This window comes from Fringilla coelebs (genome assembly GCF_963513975.1).
Source record: "Fringilla coelebs genome assembly, chromosome: 4".
Taxonomy (NCBI): domain Eukaryota; kingdom Metazoa; phylum Chordata; class Aves; order Passeriformes; family Fringillidae; genus Fringilla; species Fringilla coelebs.
Genome location: NC_140032.1, coordinates 45640937 through 45664950, shown reverse-complemented (window position 1 = coordinate 45664950; position 24014 = coordinate 45640937). Strand labels below are relative to the sequence as shown.

At 43.8% G+C, this 24014-nt stretch overlaps 1 protein-coding gene across 6 annotated transcripts in view; it reads right to left on the bottom strand.

The window, feature by feature from the left end:
• Nucleotides 1-1142: 1142 nt before the first annotated feature.
• Nucleotides 1143-24014, bottom strand: part of SLC20A2 (solute carrier family 20 member 2) — a 56860-nt gene continuing 33988 nt past the window's right edge. For 4 of the 6 annotated variants that reach the window (XM_084205021.1, XM_084205018.1, XM_084205020.1 and 1 more), the window contains 6 exons: nt 22821-22937; nt 21956-22159; nt 19945-20533; nt 9160-9345; nt 8349-8433; nt 1143-2794 (listed from right to left, as the gene is read on the bottom strand). In XM_084205021.1, the coding sequence (XP_084061147.1) occupies nt 2630-2794; nt 8349-8433; nt 9160-9345; nt 19945-20533; nt 21956-22159; nt 22821-22937 (1346 nt within the window). In that variant the 3' untranslated portion in view covers nt 1143-2629. Of the gene's footprint in view, nt 2795-7756; nt 7842-8348; nt 8434-9159; nt 9346-19944; nt 20534-21955; nt 22160-22820; nt 22938-24014 lie in introns of all 6 variants that reach the window. The other 2 variants (XR_014616137.1, XM_084205022.1) reach the window with 2 other exon arrangements.

Genomic DNA, 24014 nt, shown 5'->3' with positions numbered 1-24014 from the left:
GAAGAGCTCTGCCAGGGGACAGGGCAGCCCTGCAGGGTGGGTGCCAGGATCCCGTGTCTCTGTCAAGGTCTATCAGCATCTGCTTGTTAAACAGGCCTTGGCGGAACAAGCTCAGCTCTCCAGCCCCACCGAGCTCCGATGCTGCTGAAAAAATGCAAATCCCCACCATCTCTTGAGCTGAAAATAGACCTATTTTGGTTGCTGCCTGAGCAAAGGGAGTTTTAACTGTGCCCATATTTGCACCCTGTTTCACCAGTTGTGCAGATTCTGCTTCTCTGGGGTGTCAAAGGACACCTCTGTGGCGTGAAGAAAGTCGCTTTGGATTCTCCATCTCCCTCCACAGTGAAGGTTATTGTAGCTGGGGCAGGAATATTTTGGAGGTCCTTCCTTGCCAGCCATTTCCCTCACAGCAGTTTTATTTATAAATGTGTGTGCTGACAGACACCCAGCTGTGTGTGCTGGGGGATTATCACATACCCCCGGAGCTGGCACAGCCCTCTGCATGCTGCCTGCATCTGGCAGGGCTGCAGCTGAGTCCCTGACACTGGAGTGAGAGAACTCTGGTTTGTCTCTGTAGATAAAACAAGGTGGGAAGCTGCTGGGCCACTGGGCAGGCATTTCCTTATGCAAGTGCTAAGATTCCACCCTTTTCCACAGGTCCCAAATTTTCTCTGTGCATTTCCTGACCGCTCTGGTCATTCAGCTGCTGCCCACCCATTTGCCAGCACTATTTATACCACAGCTCTAGGGTTTCAGAGGGGTTGGAAACCGAGCACCATGGTGCCATGGCAATAGGGATGCTTCCAGAGCCCCAGGGTGAGAGCCAGGGTGAGGGGGGCAGTTGGAGGCAGCGAGTGCCCAGGGAATGTGTCTGAAGCAGCCCACGAGCTCCCAAACCTCGACCGAGAGACGCCGGTGAGCCAAGCCCGGGCAGAGCGAGGCTGGGTACTGGGGCTGCCAGGACAGCAGGAAGAAAAGGGAGGTTTTGTCAGCACCACACAGAGCATGGTTTGATCCCACTGACCACAGCACACAAAGGACAAAGGGCGGCAGATGCCAAGGAGTAGGCTCTAACTGCCTGGGGAGCCTTCCCATTACAGCTGAGTAACACTCCAAAAACGCGAGAGGCAGTTGTAGGGGCTGTTTATCATTTTATTATAAATTTGGTATGAATGACCAATGGAAAAATCACAATGGAGTACCAAGAACATTTTATCAAAATTTTAGCAGCATTTAAACAGTAATAGATTCCCAACCTCCTCTGGGCACCCCTTGCCCTTTGCCTCCCACGCATAACTCAGTAACCCTCACTCAAATGTGCTTTCCAAAGGCGTGCAGGGGATGTAGCTGGCCATTTTCCCAAGCTGCCACGAAAAAAAATCTCATCCCAAATGCTGGTTACCATTCAACCTCCATCCACACAGGGCCAGGCTCCCGTCCCCTCCTCGCTGTAGGCAGCACAGCAGGAGGCTGGCTGGCCGTGGCTGGCATGGGGCTCGCCAGGGGGGAGGCAGCACCTGCTCACGTCCTCCCCTGCATGGGTCAGCACTCCCGTGGGTGCCCATCACCTCCAGGCACAAATCCTGGGCTGAGCCCTCGCCCGCTCGCTGCTGCCCTTCGCTTCTGCAGGCGGGGGTGCTCCACGGCCCGCTCCTGTACCTGAGTGTGTGCTTGTGTCTGCATGGAGAGAAGGAGGGAGGCTGGCGCTCTGTCCTCCCGCAGGAACCGAGAGCAGGGCAACCAGGAGCTGAGACTCGAAGGGGGAAGGTAGAAGGTGAGCAGTGAGATACTCAAGTATCAACCCACAGGATGATGTCAGTCTACTGTCAGCTAACGTGGAGAGCCATGGGCTGCCTACTAAGTACGAGAACTAATTTTTTGTGTGCGCTTTTTTTCTTTTAAAGTTACATTAAGACATGAACAGTACTATCCCGGCCTCACTGGCCGGAGCTTGGTGAAACAACGTTGAATCAGAGGTGGGGAAACACAACACACGTGGAGACAACAACATAATATCGGCAAGCTATTCCCCTGCTTCTTTGGTACTTCCTAAACTTTCTTATCCAAAATATATAAGGGAAACGCACCATTTAAAAGTTACTGTTCATAAGTATTTACACAGCCATAACCATCACGCTATGATACACAAAAATCAATATGATATGAACAAAGTTATTTTATGAAAAGCACTTCCGCACATTTTATTTTGTTCCAGTATCTTAATAGCTTTAAAAAAGTCATGTATTACGCAGTCCTGTACCTCGCTTCTTCTTATATCAAATGGACAAGAAACATTTCCTAATCCATACTCTTCTTCAAAAGATTAAAAAATAGCCACCAAAATGATACACTATGTACAAATTTTACTAAATATTAAGTTCTAGGCAATTATTTTCACCCCACTGATGATATAACTTAGGTATTGTTACCTACTATATGCATATATATTTCTTTAATATATAAGAAATGGCACCACATCACCATGTCACCAATATGACACATTGTTATGTACAGTAGATAAGAAGTTAGGTATGGAAGATGGATCCTCTCCGACTGCTTCTTTCACGGGAACGCTTCTCCCATCGGTAGTAGCTCGGCCATTTCCCCTTTTCCCAGCAGAGGAAGCTCCTCAGATGTAAGGCAGGATCCCGTACATCAGCAGCGCCATCACGCCGGCGCTGAACAAGCCGGCCACCGGCACAGTCACAAACCAGGCCAGGAAGATGTTGCGGAACAGGCGCCAGTCCACGGCTTTCTTGGAGCGGATCCAGCCCACGGCCACCACGGAGCCAACCTTGGGAGCGTGGGGAAGAGAGAGGGAGACAGGGTGTGAGGGGTAGGTCTGAGCCCCGGTAACCTGTGGCCACTGCCACACCAATGCCAGTCAGCTGATACCAAGCGATGCCCTGAGATAAAGGAGCCCCTGAGGATGACAATGGCGCTGTTCTGGTGTGGTGGCAGGAGGGTGACACTTCCAGGGCACTTAAGCCTTTGTTTTTCAATGTTGTCCTGTTTTTCATGCGTCTTGGGGTCAGCCAAAGGCAATAAACTGTGTTGGTGAGTTTTTCTCTGCCCTGCTAACTCCTACGCGAGCCTTCAGTGCAACTGAGGCAGCCCTCCACCTGAGTCAGTGCACAGGGGAGAGAGCAAGTGCCCAGTGACTCTGGCCTAACTGCAGTTTCAATCAGGAAAACACCAGGAAAGCTGTTTTTAGGGCTCTGCTGGAGAGCATCACATGGGGCAGGCCAGGACAGCTAGTATGGTTCCTGTCCCACTGCCTGTCCTCTTGCTGGTTTGGGATGCCCTGCCTGTTCTCCCAGCAGCTGCTGAGCCTCTCTGTGCAGCTCACAGCCCAGCACACAGCGCTGACAAAACACCACATCCATATTCCAATACTGCAGGCTACAAACAGCACGGCAGTGACAAGGTAAAAGCAGCTGAGCCCACCCTGTGGCAGTGATGGTGGCTTGGCAGAGGGCAGAAAGGCAGTGCAGGCTTAGACCCAGTAAATCAAACCTATCAATCTGAGCCCTGTGAGGGAAACAACTCTTCTGGACCAGCTAGCCAAGCAAAGCATTCAGAACTAAAATCCTGTCTTGCAGAAAAAGGCACCAGATTCTATTATGGGGCACTAACTGTTCAGACACCAAGAGGATGGTGGGGAATGGATAAAACACCAAGATATCCCTCAAAGACACTACTACCAGGACAGCTGGGTAGGTCAGTGGTTTTGTAGACAAAACACACTGTATTATGGAAAAAGCTGCAACCTTTTCTTCCTTCAAAGATATTTTCAGTTCATAAACTCAGGTATAAACCCAGCATATCAGTTTTTAAGAAAAAAAAACTGGACTGAGAAAAACATTTTCAATGAAAAATTATACAAAAATTTCAGAAAGATTACATTTTCTTTCCACCCTGGAAGTGCTTTCCATGCTGTTAGCAAAAACAGTGTATTCAAAGTGCATGGTAAAGCAGCAAGAAATGTGGAAGAAATATCCTGTTTTGAAGGAAAGAAAACTCCAAGACACAGCTGGGCATGTGCTCCCTGAAGTGCCATCCCTGCCTCCCTGCTTATTTTCTTAATGGGAGTATCAGTCCCTGCCTATAGATCAAAAGATGGGTTGCTGCCCTTGTACAGAGCCAGGAATATGATACATGCCAGGAGTACAGGGAATAGATAGCATGGGGATATAAAATCTCCATGTTTTGCTAACACCTGTTTAGCTTCTAACTGCTTAACATTTCTTTTTGGAGAAGAGTTACCTGTGGAAGACCCTGTAACTCTAGGGTGCCTGTGACAGAACAGAGGAAAACTAAACTTGATATTCTATGACCAGTAAGGTCTCTGTTGAAAGTTTGACCCAATAAGGAAATTTGTTAGATAATATTTCATCTGAATACTCCAGGAGTGAACAATATGCTGCTCTGCAATTAGGAGGAGTAAGTGTGTTGAGTAGGTGGAGGTGTATCTAGGTGAAGAGGAACCCCACACTTGTGACCACATCAAAGCATTAACCCAAGGAAACAGCATTTGGGTTTTCAGCAGCTCAGCTGTTAGGCTCAGCTTTACATTTGGTGTGTGTTACGTATTGAGCAAGGCTGCAGTCTACATACGCTAATCTCAGAGTCCTTCCTGAAATTTAAATGGTATCAGCAATGATGGCATTGGCAATCTGTTTTAAACATTATTAAAGTTTAGTTTATTAATAGTGATTTTTGATAGACTAGAGGTTAGGAGAGTAGCTAATCCTTGGGTGTAGGCATACTACACCTTCTGTAGAATTTCAGATGGTATCTACTTTGAGATTGGTTTGAAACCAGTGCAGTTTGCCTTCAGTATGCTCTGCTTAAAGCATTACAGAAATGCTTTTGGCTCTCTTGTTCCTGTGCAATGCTGTATAATAAGAACACACAGAACATGATAATTCAATTGTAGCAACAGAGAATATTTTTCAAAACCGCAAAATCATAATGGCAAAATGGAGCTGACAGAATGACCTCAGCAAAGTCACTTTTGCAGAGGAAAAGCATTTAACTGCTGCACTCTAATTTTATCTTACATGAACACACTCTGTTACAGCTAAGAAAAGCCTATTTCTAAATCTCCAATCTGAGAACAAATAACAGGCACTCTAAGACTCTGTGTGATCATTTGCCCACCTGGGCAGCAGAAAGGGAAGGTCTGCATTCCCACCACATGGGCTTTTCAGTGCTAAATCCCAGGGGAGGCTGAACTGGTGCAGCCAGAGCAATGTGGCTACTGCATTCAGACCCACAAATTCCTTTGGAGGCTCAAAAGATTAGGACTTTCTTCCAAGCCCTCTTGACTTGGAGGCTTTCAAGGGTCTTTCCTCTCCCCTTGGACCTGTAGCAAAGATGAAGGTGCAGTTCAGGCTCTCAGCAGGCACTGAGAGTGAAAAAGCTGCTTTGCCATAGATTGGGACAGGCACATGAGCCAGTGACCACCTCTTGTAGACCAAAAGGCTCTGGTTTAGGACCAAAGGCAGGTCCTGATCTGAGAGAGCTCGACAAACCTTCCCCAGAAGCTAAATGCTTTTTATTCCTGCTACCAACCTCCACCGCATCTGCTACGAGATCTGAAAACTGCTGCTCAGAGCTTCCTACTTGGTCTCCACTTTTCATTACAGTCTACTGTTTCACCTCAAAAAGGTTTCTCTCCACCTCACCTGTTTCATGCAGCTCCTTATTTGCCATCAGTTTATCCAGCTGCTGCACATTCAGATGACTGACACTAAAGCAAATGCTATTTTGCAGTGGGAAAAGAATAATTCCCAATCCCTGATGCTGGAAGCTCAAGATTAGGCTCACCTCAAACCTGTTTTCTTTTGGATTTCTAAGGCAAAGTAACTTTTCTGCTGATTTTTAAGAAGGCATTTTTGACTCAGTGCTGACAGCACTTTCAGCGAGGCATTTTCCCATGGAGCAAATGATATTTAACAATTCTTTTATTCCTTTCCTGGCCCTCAAAGAAAGCAAGGAATACAAGAATACATCAGTTACAAGTGTTTGCTTTATCTTGCGCTGCTCACTTTGGATCTTTCAACTCAGGATCTCATTTTGCTGAAACACAGAGTCAGTTATAATAACATGACATCCCTGGAACAGTCTAATCCTATTGCAAAGTGGATCTTCCCATTAAGAATGATCCATCTAATGAGATACAGCAAGATACAGGGAGCAGACACAGACTAACCACATTAGCTGCTTTTATGGAAGTATTTTTTAAAAAGAACTATTTTGCTCTGCAGTTAGAAAAGACCAAGCTTTTAGCAGCATTGAGTGAATGAATACCCCTCTCATTAGCTTCTGGCTGCCAAGACATTTTCTTTTTAAATTCAGTCTGTTTGGACCAAAGTATGTTTTCTCTTTTACAACAGTTGGCTAGAAGTGTTTCAGGCACGCAATTGGGATAATCAAAGCTGTATTATTCTCCCTGGCAAATTCTTCATCGTGCATTTGATATACCAGTCAGCCTAAAGGGAGGTGGTTTCAGGCTAGCATTTTTAGAAGTGGATAACATTGTGATTATTTTTCCCCTCCCTGCTTGATTTAGAGGAACCAGAGTTCTGTCAATGCCAGGAAATCTGAGCAGCCTTTCAGAGCAGCTCAGCCTTGGCTGCTTCTCAAAGAGCACCAGGGTAGAAGAAATAAATGATTTTGCAATAGAGGAAGGCTTTCTGAAGAAATGGTTTGCACTAGAAAAAGGCGAATTGAACCAACTTTGGGCATTTTGCAGGATGTGTGGATTTCATTGACTCTTTTACTGGAAAGCAGGTCAATGTCACAGGCAAGGCTGCCAGGCTTCTTTGCCAGCCTGCCTGCCATGCCATGGAGCAGTTATCCCCGGAAACCTGTCTGTCCCAGCCCCAGCCAGGGGCTCCTAGCTCCCCAGGGTGCAGCAGTGAATCCTACAAGGACTGTCTTTTTTTAGGACTTCGTCTTGGTGGCATGCCATGATGCAGAGGGACTGCCATTCTGGGGTCTCTGATTTTGGAGGGGCTTCCCCACATCCTGCCAGACGCTGAAAGAAACAAACAGCTCTGCATGTCCGGGAGCCTGAGAGTCCATGGAGAAACAAAGGAAAAAAGACAGGATATTTGACCTGAGAATTTCCCAGGGAATAAAATTCCAAATTCCCATTATGATCTTTCAGTAGTGTAAACGTCCCCACGCTCCCTCATGTCTACAAGCTATATAAATGTCTTCATGACACAATTAAATTGTGCTCATTACCCAGCCTGTATCTATACTACAAAGTGCTCTTTAAAAAAAAAAACAAACTAACAAAAAAGCAAAGTACCTTGTTCAAAGGACTAATTACAAGGGCCAGATTCTGTACTACAATGCACAAAAGTGAGGACAAGTTGGTTTAAAAGAAGAGAGACATTAAAAATATTAGCTTAATGATGTAGCAGTGTTTTTCATACAGGTGGTTTTAAAATACACATAACTGGGTACACACAGACTACGAATCTACGTTATTTTAACATGTCTATATTAGTTCAATACAACCATGTAGGGGTGAAAGACAGTCCAAACTTTTGTGCAATTAGTTATGATGCTGACTTTGCTTGGCTGTACTGCCTTTAAAAGTGGGCTCCGTTATTTTGCGGTCACAGTCTGCAGGGCATGGCACAGTGAAGGCAATCTGCAACACTTGGTATCTCCCAGATTTGTTATGGTTTGTCCTAGTGATGTGATTTACTGATAGTATCACTGCAAACTCCAATACCTTGCAATGGGTGGAGCTTATTGGAATACCCACATTTGAGGCTACAAGTACCGTTAGCGCACACATTACTTCAATGCAAAATCCACTGTGAAGAAATAAAAAAAAAAAAAAAAAAAGACAGATGGAAAACCTGTAGTAAAAGAGTTATATGCAGGAAATCCCATGCCATGCACTTATCAAGAAAGTCAAGTATAAATGATGAATGGTGCGCAGCCTCTGAACAAGGGAGAAATGTTACCCGACCAGGTTCAAATGGCACCGTCAGAGGAAACCAGGCTCTTCCTTGCAATCATGTGCTTTAAAACTGAGGTCAGGCTTTTGCAAGCGCTATTTTTCTTCACCAGCAACTATGGAGTTTATGCTGTGGCCAATTCCAGTGACTTTAATGTGACAACTCCAACACATTTTCTGGAAGCCTGATTACTTTCCCACGTTGCTGGCGTGGCCGTGACGTGCTGAGGCACCCCTACCTAACCATCCTCCGTCAGCGGCTGTTTTCTCCTCACCGTGCCATTATCCCTGGCTCGAGCAGCACAATTTTAAGATGAATAGTCCAGACTGCCTTGACTGCAGTCGCTGGGCAAAGGCATACCTTGCAGTGTGTAGTACTGACAGGAAGTCCAACATTGGAAGCTACCACAACTGTGAACGCCGAAGCCAACTCAATAGTGAATCCACTGCGGGAAGCATAAGAAAACACTTCACAATCACTCTTTGCATCAGCTCGGACTGATACCATGCAGCGTGCCAAAGTCTTACCCGTTTCTTCTTTCGACTCTTTTATCTCCAACTGATTTTTGGTCATGTGAGTAAGTTAAGAGAACAAGAAAGGGCTGAACAATGGGAAGGGCACAGGCTAGTCATCTGCAGTACCCCGTCTGCGCGGCTCACTGCGTCAGAGACCTTCTCTACTCTACGCCGCGGTGGATCGTGCCTAATTAGTAATTCGGTTAAGCACCAGCAGAGGTCGAGTATGCATTAAAGACAAAAATTACTGTAATGAATACATATGGGTTTAATGGTCTCAAGCGCACTGGGAAAGCCACTGTAATCTTGCCATTTCCAAATGCAACTTCTACCACGCTAATTAGGGTCATCAGCAGAAGACTCTGCTGCCTGTTCATGCAGACCTCTATGCCTTAAACACATTCAGTATTACAGGGTTATCCTTTTTCCTTTCTCTCTTTCTTTCTTTTTCTCATGCTTTCTTTTTCTCCTTTTTTGCTTATTTCTTTCTTTTTTTTTTTTTTTTAGAAAGACAGAGAAGTCAAACCAGGTTATCACTAAAATCAAAGCACAGCAAATCCAGCAGACTGCATTACAAACGAAATACTGGAACAGCAATTTCTCAGACTGGCTCACACACAAAGTTCACACAACCACAATGACACCTGTGGACCTACCTTGATGGTGTGATTGGAGTGAGGTCTTTACCCATAGTCTGGATAACTCTTCTTCCCCAGACCCAGAGGCCCACACAGATGCCAACACCTCCATAGAACAGCAGCCAGATGGGAGTTGATGCTTCCTGCATTACGGCACCTTGCTCGTAGATAAGCCAGAGTGCGACGAGGGGACCGATGGCATTGCTGGACAAACAGAAACGTGTCACCCGAGTCACAAAAATGCACAGAGTTGCCTTGAAAGAAGTCTTGTTATTTTCTGCATGATTTTTCTTCATCATGGGTGCAGCACTACTCTGACTTGGCCCTACAGGCAACACCCTTTCTCACTTGGAAAGGGTGCAGCAGGAGACTCTTATCATGTTGCTTTTTCAGTTGTCACTTCTTCACTGATAACACAGAGCAAGGCCTGAAAGAAATTTCTCTTTTACAAATAGTTTCCTGAAATGTCAGAGTTGGAAGTACCTTGTTATGTTTGTTCTGTGACAAAAATCAGTATTTTTAGTGCCACCCTGAAACCTCATATTTACCAATTTTACCAATACCTCAAATTTTTCCAAAACCTCAATTTACCAAATTTACCAATACCTCAAAATTTACCAATTCAGGAGCTGTGCATATTTAAAATTCAAGTATCAAATCAGCTCTTTTTATCAAAGAGGGGAAAATAACGAGCAAAATTACCATCACAGACAAGAATATAGAAATATTATCTAGTTTGACAGCCTGTAAAGTTTGGGATATGATCTGAGTGCAGCTGGGAAGGTGACTTAGTTATCTTCAAAGGTGTTGCAGAGTGAGTTGTACTGGATCAGAGAGGAGCCTTTGGTGACACAGAGCTGAAGTAAGCCCTTTTTGCTGCTACTATCTGGAAAAACATTGGAAGTCAGCAACACTGAAGTCCCCACTCTTAACACAGGTCATCTGATACTGGTGTCTGGAGTCAGACTTCTGGCTCTGTTTATTCTAAAAAAGCATCAAGTTTCTAGACAGAAACCTCTAGCTAGAAGAAAAACTTGAAAGCCAGTATCCAATTACTTTGGAGGCTTAAATACTAAAAAGCAGATAAGAATGCCAACATCCCTTTTGTTTTCAACTCTTTTACTAAACCAAGTAGCTGCTTGCCTTGCTGAGCAGCATTTATTCACCACGTAGCTAGTGAAGCAGTGCTACATTTATGTCTAAATAATAGTGAGAAGAGCAGAACAGACCTGACTGATGTCATTCCAAAAATCTGAAAACTATCAGGGAAGCTCCCCTCTTTGTAAACCAGTAGGAAAGCAGGTCACAGCAAGCACTGCAGGCAGGACTGACAACCATGCCCACCCTGGAGCCAGAACCTGCTAAATTTAGCTCCTGGTTCCACTCCAAAGCACACAGATGGAGTAAGGGCCAGTTTTAATGTCAAATGTTGTGCAAACCAGGCCACTGTATATGCCAGTTAATAATTTCCTTGAATCCTGTCTTTACCAGATAGGAGGTGCCAGGGGCCGAGTGGGATTGCCGAGAGACAAGGGTCACCAGCAGCGCAAAGCTGGCACATCTCAGCAACACAGGACCCTCCTGCCTTCATCTGGCCCTTGAGAAATTGAGCTCTGAACCCTGAGAAGTGATCCTGAAGCAAAGTAATAAGGAAAAACTTTTCCCTTGTAAACGCACACAGCAACGTTCAAGCTGCAAGGGAAATGAAAGCAGTTAAAAATGCTCATTGCTATAAAAAAGAATTACTAATTCTTACAGATTTTGAGAAAGATTCTGAAAATAAATCAGTGAGCTAACATGAATAATAAAATGGAGTGGACTTGAAGACACTGGGTAGTACAACGAAGAACTAAAGACTCTAAATAAAGAGTGATTTCCACAAGCTAAAACACTTTAAAATTCTGTTCTGATACTGTGCCCAAGTAAACATTCAATTCACTGAGTTTTGGAAGGACAGTATGTGAAAAGTCCTTAGGGCCTAAATGCAAGAATTATTTTACTTCCATGGAAGAAGAGATTATTGACTGAAGCATTTCTAATATTTTGAAATCAACCTAAAACTCAACTGCTTTTCCAGTGTTTTCAGGTGTGGATTAAATTACTTGCACATTTAAATGCCTTCTTGGGCACAGAAAAAGAAAGGTAATTCAATGTACGAAGGTACCCGAATAAACTGATGGATACTGAAGGATGGATAAAGGCAAATAATACATTGATCAGATGAATAAAGGCAAAACTGATCATCCCTTTTTATAGTGCTGTATGACATGGAAAAAAACTTCCCTGTTAAAAATAACAGCCACATTTGGAGTGAAATCAGGCACTGATTCCTGACTGTTCTGAAAAGATTAAGCATATGTATTTGTCAGTCCCAACGTAAATGAAGAGGCAGAAAAGGCTTCCAAAACTGCAGCAGCAAACTGCTCTCCCATATCAAACACAGCTTTAATTATTTGCAAATGCTACACCTCTGTGCATCAACAAAGCTTAATCCTTGAGGAAAAGGTTCTTATTCATGGCAAGGGAATACAAGCCAAAACTCTGCTGACATATGCTCAGCCTCAGAGAATCTGAGTGGCTGATTCTGTCCAACAGATCAGAAGAGATAACTCTGCTGCCCACAGAGGCAGCATTTCTGACACCTCCCCTGTAAGAAAAGAAAGCCAAACAGCGCTGGATGTGCTGATGATAGGCTTGGAAAGGCAAAGAGGTAAAAACTAACCTCATTTTCCTTTGTGGGTGTCTGCATCACTGGTTATCTTTACCAGAGAGACCATTTTTCCTCTCCCAGTAAATCATGCTCAATGTGACTTAAATGTTTAGCTCTTAGGGATAGTGGCATCTCCCAGCCTGAATATCTGCAAGTGGCTACAAACAGCAACAACAGTGGCTTGAATCTAGCATCGTAACAGCTCTCCAAGGGGCTCCTTCAGCTTCTAGACTTGTCCAGGAGGTGCAGTCCAAGGGGCTTGTGGTATCAATGCTCCCTATGCCAATGGAAAACAGCTCTAGAAGAAGCTGCTAGGCCTGTCCCACCATGAAACTGCCAAAAGCTTGCAGCAACTGGGTCTGACTCAGGCACTGCAAAGACTGTGATCTTGGTTCTGCACAGAGGTAGAAGACAACCACTCCCAACAGCACAGTAAGAGAGGGCAAGGGATAAACAACACATAAGAAAACCCCAGCAACAAAAAAGGCATTGTTAGATAAGACAGTTTGCTTAACAGATGTCTCCTACAGCTGAGTGACTAACCAGATGAACCACAAGGATGCTGGCTAGACTGGGATGTGGCTTTCACAGTATTTCCCACTGGCTCTAGCTCATCTGATTCAAGACATAACTAGCAGGAAAGCAGACCTCAAATCTTCCATGCATTTGGCTACAAGTCATTTCACAAGTCTATTTTCAATAAGTTATTTTCTCTTACTCTCCCCACACAGGTTTCCACTTACCTTAACTAACTCTCCTTTGTGCTGGAGCTCCATATGGTAGTTTAGAGAAGAAAAAAGCCTGAGATTGTCACACAGGGGCTCTGAACCCCCATGCACATCTATCTATCTATATGGAAAACTGCCCTCAGGTTCCTATGAAACTGAAGTACTTTAAAGAATTTGCTGTATTATCTAGCTGTTGGGTTTAAGACAGAAAATAAACTGCTCCTGTCATGGTATTACTTAAATTTTGCACACCTAATACACACTTTCCCACCGAGCACAAGGGGATGGCCAATAGGAGTTAATTTTTGAATGAGTTTATGTAAATGTTATGGCATAAGAAGCCCATCTTCTGAGTCTGCCTGCTGCAAAGTGTATTCTCCACATCCAGCACTTTCCCCCACCTCTGCTGGGCTCCCCCAGCCCGATCACTCGCAGGGCACAGGGCTTTGCAGCTGGGGTGCTGCACAGGGGCTGACTGCCTTCCCTGGAGGTGCAGTGCAGGATTTAATGCCACCCACAGCAGTATTTGCACTGGCAGATGTGTTCCATGGTGGCTCACTAAGGGCTGCTCCGTGGTTCTGAAGTGCTGCCTGACCCTCGTGATGATTTTGCTGGCGCTCTCGGTAAACGTGATTGGCACAATTCTCCTCTTCTGCTCACTTGTGCCAGTTTAGAATCTGTCACACAGCATTTATAAAACTGTTGTGGAAGATAGCATTTGACAGTGAATCTGAACTATAAATAGAGCTGGCTTCTCCTCTCCCCTGTGAGACAGATAGTATTACCAACAAAAATAACCACCCCACATCCAGCTATCATGAGACAGGCTTAGAAATGACAGTTTCCCATGCACACACACACACGAGCAGAAATTTTTAGGGGCCTTTGGGTCACAAGTCCAAGACCTTCTCTAAAGGAATAAGGACTAACACTTTGGGGTTTTTATTAGTAAAAACAAGGGGCTTTTTCCCAGTAGTTCAGGCCGTCAGCTGAATGCTCTGTGACCAAACCCCATCAAACTTGTTGTAACATGTTATGAAGCAGCAACATTGCTATTTCCTGGCTGCTGTTTGAGGGGAGTAGTGAGTTGCTCAAAAAGAAAATCTAACTGTATTTGAAAACTACACTCTGAATATGCTTTGTGAACAATGTATAGACTCCTTGATGACCATGCTTAGATTCTTTGCCACCTGAAAAAGGAGGTTACTTTTTAGCCCCTTTTTCTAGCTGGGTGAAAGAACCTTGAAATGTACATTATCACAAATTAAAGCTGAATGACAAACAAAACAGCCATCTGAAAAATCTGTATTAGGTGTCCAATATTACAAGTATAATTACAAAATGTCCAGCCATTTGACTATTTCCCAAACCAGGATTTCACAAACAAACCTTCCACTGGGAAAATCAGTGGGATGATATTTCTAAATAGGCTGCAGTTATGTCTTGAGACATCACCCAGCTGAGCAAGAGTGAAAGACATCTGTAGGTAGCAACAGGAAATAAAACATGCTCTAATCTCCAACGTTATCAGATTATCAGGAGAGTTTTATCCTACTTCAAATAACTGGACAGCCTTGACATCTACCACAGCACAATAAAAGTGTGTCAGAGCTGTGCCCTGTGAAGTGCAAGCTTTGGATGTGTTAATGAGTCAGGGTGGACATGCTTTTATTCCTGCAGCTCATCTCTGTGTCCTGCAAATGCTGGCCCTGAACCCCCACCCTGGATCCTGGAGGGTTGGGTCTGTGTCCACCAGTATCAGCTTTTCCCCTGGTAAGCCCAGCCATGAGCCCTGCTCACAGAGGGATGGGGAGGGATTCCCCCCTTTCTTGCTGCCCTTCTCTGACTTGCCTGCATGGTACAACAAAAATGTCATGTACCTGCACAATTAAGGACAGAAACGAAGATCCACTTGGGGCACAGGTGGGACTTACAGGATGGACTATTATTAAAAAGGGAAGAAATCAGAAATCAGGCTTCCCTCACTAAATATAACAGGCAGATTAGCTTCCTGAATATTCTAAGTGATCTTGACTGCAGCTCTCAGGGAGGAAATAAGAAATACCTGTTTTGTAATCCAGCCTTACTATAGCTCCTTTAGACTCCTTATTTAGCCAAGAGGCCGAATCCCACTAAGCTCTCCGTGTGCAGTGAGATACTGGCAATGTTCTGGCCCTTCCCTCCTCTAATCCCGTTGCCTTTACTTTCAGAAGAGGGGGAAAAGGTGAATCCTACTGCTGTTTGTGCACTCTGACCTAAACTTAAGTGAAATCTCTATGAAGGTGAGAGGAGAAAGCTCTTCTTCATGTATTTTGGGCAAGCACACATTTCCTAGTTTCTCAAACTGTTTTGTTTAAAAATGAATTCCCTATCTAGTAGCAGTCAGCTTCCCTAAAACCACTGAAAGAATGTAGAGAAATATATTAAAAATATCAAATACTTTTACTATAGTTCTGAGATGGTTTTAAATCCTGCTATCAGTAATGTAGCCTATATTGTTTGGATGATGAGAAGCATTCTTTCTCAAACTTGTGCCATAAATCTGTATGACATTACCTGCAGACTCTAACTCCAATGACCCCTTTTGCTTAATATCTAAGCAGGAATACGCAAGGGGAGTCCTGAAGTCCTCCACAGGAAATTTAATTAGAGCAGACACACTCCAACAATTTATGCAGCAGGAACTCAGGAAAACTGAGATCCTGTGAAACGACTGCAGGCAGGTTTCAACTCCCTACAGCATCTACCAGCCAAACCTCAGCACTGCCTGTCCCTTGGCACGCACAGGCACACACACGGGTGGTGGCAGGGTCCCTGGTCACCCTGCCCAGCTGCAGCATCACGCTGTCAGAGCACTAAATCATCCTTCCTCCATGGCCCGAGCCCATGGGCCCAGGTAGCTGCCTGCTCACACCAGCCAAGGCACACAGGTCATACTGATGTGCCCAGGGTTTCTCCTGTGACAGCAGGAGTGATGGCCTGAGGCAGAGGAGGAGGGCAGTAGGGACAGAAGAGGCTGCCCATTTATAGGAGAAGGAATCTGTGAGAAATGACTGAACACATGCACGGACAGGTGTGGAGGAGTGCAAGGCTCAGGCTTTCCTCACAGCATAAACAGCATATTTTAATCAGCAAAACTCACACTGACCTACAGCATCTCTCTGTGGGTCATCCTGCTTTGCTTGCAAGAATTCAAGGAATAACAAGCTCCAGAGATTGCTTGAGCAATCAACAAAAGCATCTTCCCACTTGCTAGGATAGGACTGTGGGGCAAACACAGTTTGCTCACAGCTTTCTCATTCCCAGCCCAGCAGCAGAGCAGCCACAGCCACTGCTGCGCTGGGCACTAGAGAAAATATGACTCCCTGTTCCTTTTAACACACAGCTGCCCCAGCCAGTATCCCTGCTGAACAGGGAGTTCTGATGGCTACAAACACCAGCTCCTACAGCAAACATGGCTGATTTCATTATGATGCTAAAAAGCATCATCTCAGAAGAAGCTGGGGTCTAAAGTACCCCATGAGTTAGTTAAGAATTAATTCTGCAGTGAGGGAAAAATACTGATTTAACTCTTCCAGGTCTCTGGGTAAGTCCTGGACAAAGAAACAAGAGAGATCCACTTATGTTCTTCTGCCCACCAAAGTGCTGTCCAAACTATATGAGGCACTTCTGATCCATCAAGTTTTTCTGAGCTGCATCACAGTTCAGTCTGTACTGTACTGAAATATGAAATATTTCATGCTGAAATATGCTCCAAAACAGGTCAATCATTTACCTTGCAATCACCTGCAGTTTTTAAGTTTCATATTAGCTTATTAGCAATCGTTTCTAGCCATGTCCAAAACAGGCAGCCCATCTGCCTTTGTTTTGAGAGCCAGCTAATTCAGACATGTTTCAGACTTTAAAACACAGCACAAACCCTGCAGCTACAGCAACTGTTCTGCTGTTTTGTTGTTACCCAGGTAGGCTGCTGTGGCTGCAGCACTGAAGCTCCAGATGACAATTCCTGCTGAATCAGCCTATATCTACAAAAAAATAAACTCAGTCCAACTCAGCCATAGGTGCATATAATCCCTGCTGGCCAACAAAGCCCAGCCTCCCGGCCTCTCTGGAAAGCTGGCTCTGAACAAGCATTTAGAAGCTGGCAGTTCTCCTTGTGTCACGCTCCTGGCCCAGGTCTTTTTTCCACCCTGCCCTTTTTATTCTCCCATTGCCCTTGCACTGACCTGACGCACTCCCTTTGTGCCCGGCTGCTGAGCCAGTGGGACCTGCTCACTTGGCGCCGCTAATTAACTTCAACAACATTTTTTTTCAGCGGTTCTGCCCCAACACATTTATTTGGGATTTTAAATTCTTTAGATTTCATTCAGTCCATGTGCACGGTGGTGTCACAAGGCTCTCGGCCCGGCTCAGCTGGTCCCAGCCCTGGAAAGGCTCCAGCACCCTTGACACAGTGCACATAAGCTTGGAGGCAGGGCAGGAGAGGATGGTCCGAACAAAACAGTCACCCAAATAAGGAGCTACCATCACTGCCTTCTCCTTTTAACACACAGCTGCCCCAGCCAGCATCCTTGCTGGTGTCAGCCTGGACATGAGCTCTGATGGCTACAAACATCAGCTCCTACAGCAAACATGGCTGATTTTGTAATGAATATAAAAAGCATCATCTCAGAAGAAGCTGGGGTCTAACTACCCCATGAGTTAGTTAAGCATTAGTTCTGCAGTCGAGGGAAAAATACTGATTTAACTCTTCCAGGTCTCTGGGTAAATCCTGGACAATTAAACAAAAGAGATCTCCATATGATCTTCTGTCCACCAAAGTGCCATCCAAACTATATGGGGCACTTCTTATCCATGAAGTTTTTCTGAGCCACATCACAGTTCTGTATGTACTATATGTCCCATGCTTAAATATGCTCTAAAACAGGTCAATCTGCAATACCCTGCAGTTTTTAAGTTTCATATTGTCTTTTTATTTTTCTCTCTTTGCTCCTGCAAACAGCCTGATGGAAAATAAATAGAAAACATGACACAAGAATAAGTTCCAGGATATGGAAAGAAAATGTTGCAGTCAAGTCCAAAGAAAAAGATGTGGACAGTGGAGGTGCTATCCTAAATACATGAGTGAGGAGCTTAAAACCAAATGCAGGGGAAGACAGGATTTTAACAACAGCATTCAAGGCTGAGGAAAAACATTAGAGAAACGGCATGAAAGCAGCACCAAAAATGAGCAGAAGGAAAGTGTACAAAGGAGGGAGATGAAAAGACAGCAGTCATCAGTGGAAGGTGGACTGCCAGGACTTACTTTCTTACATAAATGTGAACAGAAAGCTGCACTACTCATTAGGTTCTACTGCATCGTTTTTTATACAATGCACTGCCTTTTGAGCTCTGCAGATCTTCATGCAACATGTGGCAGAGCCGAGACATCCTTTGCTCCACTAGACAAACACTGACAAAGCATCTTTGCTATATGAGCCACAGGATAGATATCGGCATTCCCAGAGAATTTTCTTTAATAAATCTTCTAGGCATATGAAGGGGTCTTTCATTTTATTCTTTAGCTGGAACTCAGTACAATTGCAAGGATGGGTTCCTATCCAATTCTAGACACATGAGCACCTCCCTGCATTTCTACCAGCTTTGACAAAATGAAGCCAACTTGTTCTTTAGATTTGCAATTATTTGAACTCAGCTTAAGAAAAGATTTTGGAATAAACAGGACTTAATAAAAACACATTTCCTGGCAAATTTGATAGGATCACCAACAGAACTAGGGATCTGAAAAACACTAAAAGCATATGAATTTTCGGGAAAGGATATTGCTACAGTAACAAGCCAGTCCAAATGCAAAATTCTAAGGGAATAAGGCTGTAAGATGCAACAACACATACAGCACAGAGTCTGAACTTTATATTTCATCCTGACCAGCTCCTGTCAACACCAAATCTGATTTCTGAACTAACTGCATCTTTACAGATCACCTAACAAAATCGACTTCCCTTTTCTCTACATAACATGCAAGTGATGCATCAAACATGTGAGTCCTTGAGGAGTATGTATAAGCATCACCTGCAGGGAATAAAGGAGCTGTGACACCTGCTGAGGTAGGCTGTGAACTTTCTGCATAATACCCTGGTATTTCCCAGGATACATTACAAGAAATATCAGCAGCCTTTGTCCTTATCCCTGTGTTCCCTTCAGCACTCACTGCTGGCCACTTGCAGAGCTTGGATATTGACTCCCATGGGTCTTTGCTCTTGGCCAGTATGCTCAGAGCAAAGGACCTTAACAACAGAGACCATCTGAGAGAAAAAAAAGCTACACCACTGCCCTCTGATCCAGAGGATGAGGGGCCTCTGGACTCCTTCCCAGAGCCAGATCCCTGCGGATACCAAGGAAGTACAAAAGGCTTTTCAGAAAGCTCTGGTCTGAATTCCCAGGATGCGGGATGGACGGGGAGCGAAGAAACATGTTTGTAAGTGTTTTCACGATGGGTTATGAGTTAAATTAGGAGGCTGACAGGAACAAGAAGCAGTAAGTGTTGTCCTTGAAGAGTGGGACAGAGTGTGCCCAGAAGGCTAAGGAGAACGATGAAAATTATGAATGCTGTAAAGTCCTGCTGAAAATACTGAAACCAACACCATCAGGGCACGGCTGACACAGCAAGGGTCCAGCAGGAAGGGGACTCAGTACAGCCCCATCCTCAACCCAAATAAGGATAGCTGCTCCAACAAGCCACTTGAGAGAATTCCTCAGGGGACCTTATCATGATACTGGAAAAAGCGTCTATTAAATACCAAGTGGATTGCTCCAGGTCTAGGGAAGAGGCAGCCCAGCCAAATCCTAAAGGAAAAATACAGAGTGTTCCCAGCGGCACAGCAAACCCACCCAAACTGCTCTTCAGCCACATGCCACTGAGATGGTGAGGTGCTGTGTGACAAGAGATGAAATTTATCTAACAGCAAAAATAGTCTAAAACCTCTCGTCTGTTGAAAGTTTCTGATTTTGCAGTTAAGATAGGCTTCAAATTCTGCAGGTCTGGGACTGTCCGGTTTGCCTTTACAGTGGCTGGCAGGCTGGATGGAATCTAATGCCTCCAAGATTGCAAAATTAAAGGTAAATTAAACGAATTACTTCACAGTTATTTAGCAGCAAATATAAAAGGCTTTACCCTTGAGAAGAAAAGAAACCACAGACTAAGCAGTGCAATTCCTGGAAAGCACCGAGGACACTGATGATACACAGCCCTGATGATCATCTACCTGCAGAAATGAAAACGCTTTCCAACCAGCAAAGCTGGTAAACCTTGCTCCACGTACTTGAACTGTAAAATTGCTGGCTTGTGAGATCTCCTCCTCTTACCTGACATCATTGCCTCCGTGGGCAAAGGATCCAAAGCAGGCTGTTAAGATCTGGAGGAAGTGGAAAAGTAGATGGACCTGAGAGGTGTCTTTCTCTTCCTTATCCTCCTCCACAGGATCAACGGGGGGCCGGTTAGGATCTGCGAGTTCAGAGGCCAGCTTCATTTCCACCCCACCTTCCTCCGCCTCAATCTCTGCCTCCGCCACCGCGTTGCAATAGCTGGAGTAGCTGTCGTAGCGGACTCGCTTCTTGGAGTAGGAAACGGTGTCTCCCACCAACTTCTCACTGTCTTCTGGGGTCGATGTGTCCGCTGCCTTAAAGGAGGAGTGCACGGGCATGCCGCAGATAGCAGCGGTGTAGCAGGTGTAGCTGTTGTTGCGCCGTAAGAGTTTGTAGTTGTTTTCTGCAGTGGGCCTCTCATCGTTGGCCCTGTCCAGGTGGATTTTGTGGAGCAAGTCTTTGTATAAACCTGAGTCCTTGTGCACAGTGTGATAAACGTGGCCATCGCTCCTCACGTGGCCGTCGAAGCTGAAGGTGCCATTGGAAACAGGTGATTTCACCGAGGTGTGCGTCACCGAAAATGCCCTTCCTAAAAAGGCAGAGATTCAGAGGCCTTCTTTATACAAAATGCAATACAAAAGCCCCCTTCCTCCAACACAAGCATCTGAGAATACAGGACAAAGAAGATCAATTGGCACTACATGCAGTGAATATGCCAAGATTCAATTCACTGCAAAATAAAGGCTCTCATCTTCTGTGCAAAAAGAGCTTTGCTCCAGTGCTGAGTCTCCCCAGACATGCTGCATGACCTCTAGCAAGTCACTTGGGATCAGCTATTTGAATGTGATACTTGATGGTTAAATCCTCAGGTTCTTTGAAAATATAAATTTCCATTAAATTCCTTTCTTGTAAAGCAAGCTCTGCTTTTTCTGAGCTTTTGTCTACATTGAATAGAAATAATTAGGATTTCTGAAATGTGGTTTACTGCATTTTCATACTGGGACTTATCTGTTTAAGAGACATTTAATTGACACTCATTTGTTTAGGAGACATTTACATAGCTTTAAAAAGTAATTTAAAAAAAACAAATTAAAAATTCATGTTCTTCAGAAGTATTTCCTTAGCTATTGCAACATTTTCTATATACTAGTTCTATGAACACGATGATGTAAATTCCCACTGTATACATTTAATGTTTAGCATACACTGCAGGACACACATCAAAATGTATCACAGGTAATACTTCTGAAGAAACAGTCTTTTTCATTTCCTGACTTCCTGGATTTTCACTGTGCAACATTCAGAACTGGGTTTGGCTATTTTTAAACTGGAAACACACACTCTGAGGGCTCCACGTCATGACTTATTTGATTTTGTAAGAATCAGTTGAATATATTAGGCATTTATTAACCAAATTACAGGGCTTTGTAGATGTTAGCAAAGTGATATCAAAGTCAGCAGACCGCTAAGTGGAGGGGGGTGTTCCCACCATGTGGCAGAACAGAAAGAGCTTTATGCACAAGTCTACTTCTTACAAACATATGTTCAGAAAACAATGTGTGACATTTTTCCAGTGGACACACTCCAAATGGTCATACATTTATCAACTAACGTCCAAATCTTTTCATCTCCTTTTGTAGTATGCTAATCATCTTTATGCTGAATTTAACCTTCATACATCAGCAATCTGTGTGCTCTGTATTTTTCCACTGCTTGATAGGATGGAAACACCATTAAGAATACAAAGCAAAGCAATGCAAAAAGGCAAGTCATTTTTTTTTTCAGCTGTTTCTAAAATTGAAATACAGCCAAACAAAATGTAATTGATTTTACGTCCTCTCCAGAAAATGTCACTTGTAAATGAGCATCGTTCCAAACAAGCCCTGAAAAGGGATTAGAGATGGAAATTCCAAACCCCAATTTACTATTTACAGCAGAGACCTACTTGAAGTTAAGAAACTTCATTGAAGCAGGAAGAGAGCAAACCCTCCAAGCTGTCTTAGCTCCTTACCATAGGGTACACGTGGATGGTTTCCATTTGCAATATTATCTGATGCCCCAGCAGCTTCTGTTACTGAGCCAGTAAGGGGAATCGTGCTCTCATCAGATGCTTTGGCACCAGGAAGCTCTTTAAAGACTGGTGTTTCTTCATCCTGAATTTTATCAAGACTTTCATCTGATATCCTTGACAGTGCAGCATCTTTCTTTAACCGGCCTAAGGAAAGAATAGCACTGTAATTTTAAACCCAACCTATACCTCTTGTTACTTAAGTTTCCATTGTTTGCATCAACAGCATGGTTTAACTTGGCTACAATAAACAAGCTTCATTTCATACACACACTATTTATTTCTAACACTCAACCATGTTCATGTGTGAAAATTCTAGAACATCTTTGTTTCTTCTGATAAAATTCACCAAAGTAGGTAACTGAAGGAAAACACTGCGCTGTTCATCTGTTAATGAAACCTGAAACTTTTCTCTGCATTTGTTGAGAGTAGCAAAGCAACTAAAGCTGTGATCAGCCAAACTCACTGTAAAGCTAAAACAGTCACTTAAAGATGATCTTTCTGACAGGCTTTTTCTCGAATTTTTTCTTAATAAAATAGAAACCAGATTATATTCCAGGTTTTATTTTGCTGTTTCTGCTAGACTTCAGAACTTAGCACTGCAACAGGTTGCCTAACAAGGTTTTGAATTTCTACCACTGCAGCTTTTTCAGAGCAAATTACACAAACAAATACATGAGGAATAGTTTAGGCACATCCTGCCTGTGGGTGGGAACTGAACTAGGTGACCCCTCAAGGGCACTTTCACCTCTGAAATGTAATATTCCATGATTTTATATCACTCACATTTCATCAAATAACTACTTACTTTCTATTTTTCTCTTCATCCAGGGACACACAAAAATCCAGACTAAGACAGCAAATACTAAGGACACACCAATTGATATTAGAGCAATGGCCCACATTGGCAGTATCAGTCCCAGTACTGTAAAGACAAAGCAATACAACAGAAGCAAGCCATTAATTAACATGACTTAATTATCCCAGGCAGTGGAAGAGCAGCCTGTTGCAGAAAAGCCAGTGTTCACAGTGTATTCAAAGCCAACAAGGAAGGATCTGATGATTTTTAACACATTACCAGTTACTGCAGTATTTAAAGGTATAGTTGACATGAAAACACTTGCAGGTTTAGTCTTCCAGTTTCCCGTTGCCCCACTGTGATGTTATTTCCCAAAGAGCCCCACATCAGGGCTGCCAAAACAAGTTTGCAGTGCTTTTATAAATGAATGAACAGTAAACCATGTTGCCCATTAGGGTTAAGTGTTTACCTGACCTTTGCTCTGGTCCATAAAGCCTGCTGCTTAGCTTGCTCTAAGCCCTTATTTGCTTGCAATACGAGATTAATGCAGCTGAGGCTTCGTCCTGCAATGCACAGCGACATTAACAACTCGTGTTTCTCTAATTATTCCCCCAACAGAGATCCTTCCACTTGTTCAATGAAGCAATCTGACTCACAATGAAGAAAGAGCTTGGACTCTGGTCTTTCAAACCCATATAAACATTGCCTATCTTGAAACCTACATGATTAATTTATCCTTGTGAGTAAATGTTGCCAGACCAGAGGCCTTGGAGAGTAAATAAGTTTTTCCCCAGTATCAAAAATGGAGTCCCACCTTTTTATTCACACACTTTAGAGACTGCTAAGCTGAAACAGAGGGAACATTAAGATTATTATTTCATTTATTTTGCTTAATGAGTAAGTGCAGAGTGCCTGACCTACTTCTGCAGTACAACTAATGAGGAAATGTGAGTTATACAGCTGATTTACTGTTAAACATCTTGGATACATAGCCAATTAGACTTAAGAGAAACAGTAATGTTACCTTCAAATTTGGGAATATCTTAAGTTTTTATTAATTCCAGTAATGTTATGCTATGGAGTAGGGTCTATCAACTGTGTTTATCTAGTACATCTAGTGTGTTGGATTTAGAGAAATATTTCCATTTTAAAAAAGGTCACTTTCTAAGCCTGATTTCTTAATTCAGGGCCATGAAGAGGAGT